Source organism: Lucilia cuprina, chromosome 6 (assembly GCF_022045245.1).
Source record: "Lucilia cuprina isolate Lc7/37 chromosome 6, ASM2204524v1, whole genome shotgun sequence".
NCBI classification, from domain to species: Eukaryota; Metazoa; Arthropoda; class Insecta; order Diptera; family Calliphoridae; genus Lucilia; species Lucilia cuprina.
In genome coordinates, this window is record NC_060954.1 from 53,191,433 (window position 1) to 53,195,889 (window position 4,457).

At 32.4% G+C, this 4,457-nt stretch overlaps 1 protein-coding gene across 1 annotated transcript; it reads left to right on the forward strand.

Annotated features, from left to right (window-relative positions):
* Nucleotides 1–1,023: 1,023 nt before the first annotated feature.
* Nucleotides 1,024–4,130, forward strand: LOC111687247 (fukutin-related protein). Its single transcript, XM_023449674.2, has 3 exons — nucleotides 1,024–2,235; nucleotides 2,302–2,418; nucleotides 2,924–4,130. The coding sequence occupies exons 1-3, from the start codon at nucleotides 1,441–1,443 to the stop codon at nucleotides 3,767–3,769; spliced, it is 1,758 nt and encodes a 585-aa protein (XP_023305442.2). The 5' UTR covers nucleotides 1,024–1,440; the 3' UTR covers nucleotides 3,770–4,130.
* Nucleotides 4,131–4,457: the final 327 nt, after the last annotated feature.

The following is a 4,457-nucleotide window of genomic DNA, read 5'->3' on the forward strand; positions in this document are numbered from 1 at the left end:
AACTGAACTAGAACTGAACTAGAACTGAACTAGAACTGAACTAGAACTGAACTAGAACTAAACTAGAACCGAACAAGAACAAAACAAGAATTGAACAAGAACTGAACTTGAACTAACCTAAAACTGAACTAGAACTGAACAAGAACTGAACTTGAACTAACCTAAAACTGAACTAGAACTGAACAAGAACTGAACTAGAACTGAATTAGAACTGAACTAGAATTGAACTAGAATTGAACTAGAACTGAACTAGAACTGAACTAGAACTGAACTAGAACTGAACTAGAACTGAACTAGAACTGAACTAGAACTGAACTAGAACTGAACTAGAACTAAACTAGAACCGAACAAGAACAAAACAAGAATTGAACAAGAACTGAACTAGAACTGAACTTGAACTAACCTAAAACTGAACTAGAACTGAACAAGAACTGAACTAGAACTGAACTAGAACTGAACTAGAACTGAACTAGAACTGAACTAGAACTGAACTAGAACTGAACTAGAACTGAACTAGAACTGAACTAGAACTGAACTAGAACTGAACTAGAACTGAACTAGAACTGAACTAGAACTGAACTAGAACTGAACTAGAACTGAACTAGAACTGAACTAGAACTGAACTAGAACTGAACTAGAACTGAACTAGAACTGAACTAGAACTGAACTAGAACTGAACTGGAACTGAATTAGAACTGAACTAGAATTGAACTCAACTTGAACTAACTAGTTAACTAACTAACTAACCAATTAATAACAACTATATTTGGTTAAGTTATGACTATAGAATTTTCTTTTTCAAAAGCTTTTGTATAACAGCAGTTATATGAAAAACATCCCTTAACAGCTTTTAAAATAACATCCCTTTTTAAATAACATCCCCTCTTAACAGCACAACAACAGCTGTGCTAAAATTGTCCTTAAAGCTTTTTCCAACATTTGACATTTTTTCTTTCCGTTTTGACATTTCTAAAAAAAAGTATTACATACATACAAAAGAAAAACATCACTTTAATATCCTCGCAATGATTTTAGTTGTCAAAATGTGAAAAAAGAAGAAAAAGTATTTTTGCAAAAGAAATTTTTTCCTCTCAAATATCTAATGGAAAAGAAAGTCTTTAAAATAATATACTTAAAAAAAGAAAGGATATAAATAATTTAGCAAACATTTTAGTGTAGTTTATATAAATTCCTTTTAGAACTAGTACAGTGCTTTTAAAGTAAAACATGTTCCAAGTAGTAAAAATTATTTAAAGCACAAAGAATTATATAGAAATTTTGGTGTGGCCTGAAAAAATAGTAATAGTGAAAATAATTTATAATATATAATGTTAATTAAACAGCAAACCTATTAAATAAGCCGGAAATAATTAAAGCCACCAGCACAAAGTTATCACCACCACAACCATCACCAAATTCCTGTTTGGAACACAAATTACCATGAAAATAATGCGCTTAAGACATGCTAAACTAATTGTACTACTTATAGTTATTGCCAATCTAATATTATTCTATTATTCATGGAAATCTACGCTATGGAAAAATATTGCTGCCTCCCTTACGCTACCCAGTATGGAGTCATACGATTTGCTCAAAAACCCTTCTCAACAGCATCAGCAACAACATGTGGAAAAATCTCCCAAAGAAAAAGCACGCAATGCCTTCAAACATATACGCAAATCTATGACCATAGTTTTTCGTAATTTTTATACTTTTGAAAATGACATTAAGGATTCAATTGATAGTATATTGGATGTTATACCCAATATGCCCATTATAGTATTTCAAGAAGGCTTAGCCTATCCCCCTTTAATGTATCAACGCAATAGCAGCTCTCTAAAGGGTGAAGAGAGTAATAGTGTGCGTTTTATAAACTTAGGATTTGATATATTAAAACCCATACAGGAATTGAATCCTTTATCTACTATACACACAAAATATGCCCTATTTATGCCGGACAGTGTACGTTTGACTAGCAAGAATCTGTTACAGAAAATATTGCGTGAAATTAATACCAATACTTGGGATAAAGACAAAGATAGCGGTGGTAGTCAAACTGCAGTACGTAGAGCTAAACTATCACCGCCCCTAGAAGAAACTGTTAGACGTATGATTATTGTACCATTTGCTGGTAATTTAAAATCATTTGTGGGTTGTTTACAAATCGTCTTGGACTTGCCCAATTGGACGATACAATATGTGGCTGTGAATAGCACAAGTGATAAATGTGATTTAGTAAGTATTTAAGAGGGATAATTTGTTGCAAATGTATTATTAATAATTTTCTATATTTTATAAAAGTTTCTGCAAAAACATGCCGTTTTAGTGGATGTAGCAGTTTTGAAGGAAATGCCTGAACCTTTGGCGGCACCATTTCCGGAAATGTTTTATATACAGGCGAAATTAAATAATATAACGGTAAGTTGTTATTTAGACGAGTAATATAAATTAATAAAGAACTGAATTAGAACTCAACTAGAATTGAACTAGATCTGAACTAGAACTGAAATAGAACTGAACTAGAACTGAACTGGAACTGAACTAGAATTAAACTAGAACTGAACTAGAACTGAACTAGAACTGAACTAGAACTGAACTAGAACTGAACTAGAACTGAACTAGAACTGAACTAGAACTGAACTAGAACTGAACTAGAACTGAACTAGAACTGAACTAGAACTGAACTAGAACTGAACTAGAACTGAACTAGAACTGAACTAGAACTGAACTAGAACTGAACTAGAACTGAACTAGAACTGAACTAGAACTGAACTAGAACTGAACTAGAACTGAACTAGAACTGAACTAGAACTGAACTAGAACTAGAACTGAACTAGAACTGAACTGAACTTGAACTGAACTAGAACTGAACTAGAACTAGAACTGAACTAGATTTGAACTAATCTTAATGTATATATTTCAGAAATTCGTCTATCCTCAATCATTTCAAGATGGTCGACGACTCTTTGCTGCCTATCACACCAAACAAAGACGAACCGACATGAAACGTCGTCAATTCCGAGATATGTATAAAAAACTGCAAATCAAGCGTATTGTCAGACGATCACATAAGGTTGCTATCAAATCGGATACAAAGGATACATCATCGTATAGTTCACAACATAACCTAGTATTAGATACACAATTTTCATCCTCGAATTTCTCTTTGCCGCTGGTAACCGACATAGATTTGATCGGTTGCGAAAGAACCACAAAATCCTGTGTGGGTACGGTGTATAATCAAAAACCATTTTATATTTATTTGGGTAAACATACACCACCCTGTTGTTTGGATAAACTAAAGAGCACTTTTAATCATGTACTCGAGGAATTTGAAAACGTAGGTATACGTTATTGGCTAGATAATCAGGCATTAAGGACGGCAATAGATACCAATCAGTTATCGCCAGATGCTTATGATATTGATATAAGTTTTAATGTAGACGATTTGGAACGTTCGAATTCCCTAAAGAAATCACAAACAAAACCCTATGTAGATAATGAGGGTTTCTATTGGATAAAAGCAACCGACGGTCATTACTTTAAGGTGCAATTTTCGAAAATTAATCAGATTGGCGTGAATCTATTACCTTTTGAGATAAACGGTAATGAGGTGAAACCGAATGGTTTCTTTGGGTGGAAGGCAAAATCATTTTCGGCAGATTTTTTGCATCCCATGTCGACGGTGCTATTTTTGGGTAAAAATATTATGTGTCCCAATAATGTTAGAGACTATTTAGAATTTAAGAGTATACAGGAGAGAAATTGAGAATTATCAAGAGGCAATGTGACGGGATGAGGTGAGTTGCTGTACTTATGTGTAGTAAATCTTAATCGTTTAGTTTTGTTTGGAGGAAAGTTTTTTAGTTTAGTGTGATTTAGTTTAGTTTTAATTTCTGTTTTTGTTTTAATACTGTTCATAGTTTTTGTTATTATTTAGCTTAATACATAGAGATAAAGCAGTATAATTAATGTATTAATTAATCAAATATATTCCTGAGCTGTAAGCAAATCTATTAAAGCATTATTTTATATAAAAATCATTTTATTTTTCTTTTTGTAACAAGGAATTGCTTTTAGTTTTTATGAAATTAGTTGAAACAACAAAAATAATAATCACAATTATAATTACAAAATGAAACGAGTTTTATTTTTAAGAAGAATTTAAAAAGTCCAAAAAAAGCAACTCCGTCATACAGGAGTTCAACTTGACTGTAAGCTAAACCAAACTCGATTATAGGCTAGGCTTCAGACTAGATACTAGAATAGGCTGAATTAAAGACTAGACTACATACCAGACTAGACTATAGACTAGACTATAGACTAGACTATAGAATAGACTATAGACTAGACTATAGACAAGACTATAGACTAGACTGTAGACTAGACTATAGACTAGACTATAGACTAGACTATAGAATATACTATAGACTAGACTATAGACTAGACTATAGACT

Bases quoted from the DNA above. Each gene is read 5' to 3' on its own strand.
- LOC111687247 (XM_023449674.2), top strand. From the start codon at position 1,441: ATGAAAATAATGCGCTTAAGACATGCTAAACTAATTGTACTACTTATA. The intron at 2,236-2,301 runs GTAAGTATTTAA...ATTTTATAAAAG, and splicing joins CAAGTGATAAATGTGATTTA to TTTCTGCAAAAACATGCCGT. The intron at 2,419-2,923 runs GTAAGTTGTTAT...TATATATTTCAG, and splicing joins CGAAATTAAATAATATAACG to AAATTCGTCTATCCTCAATC.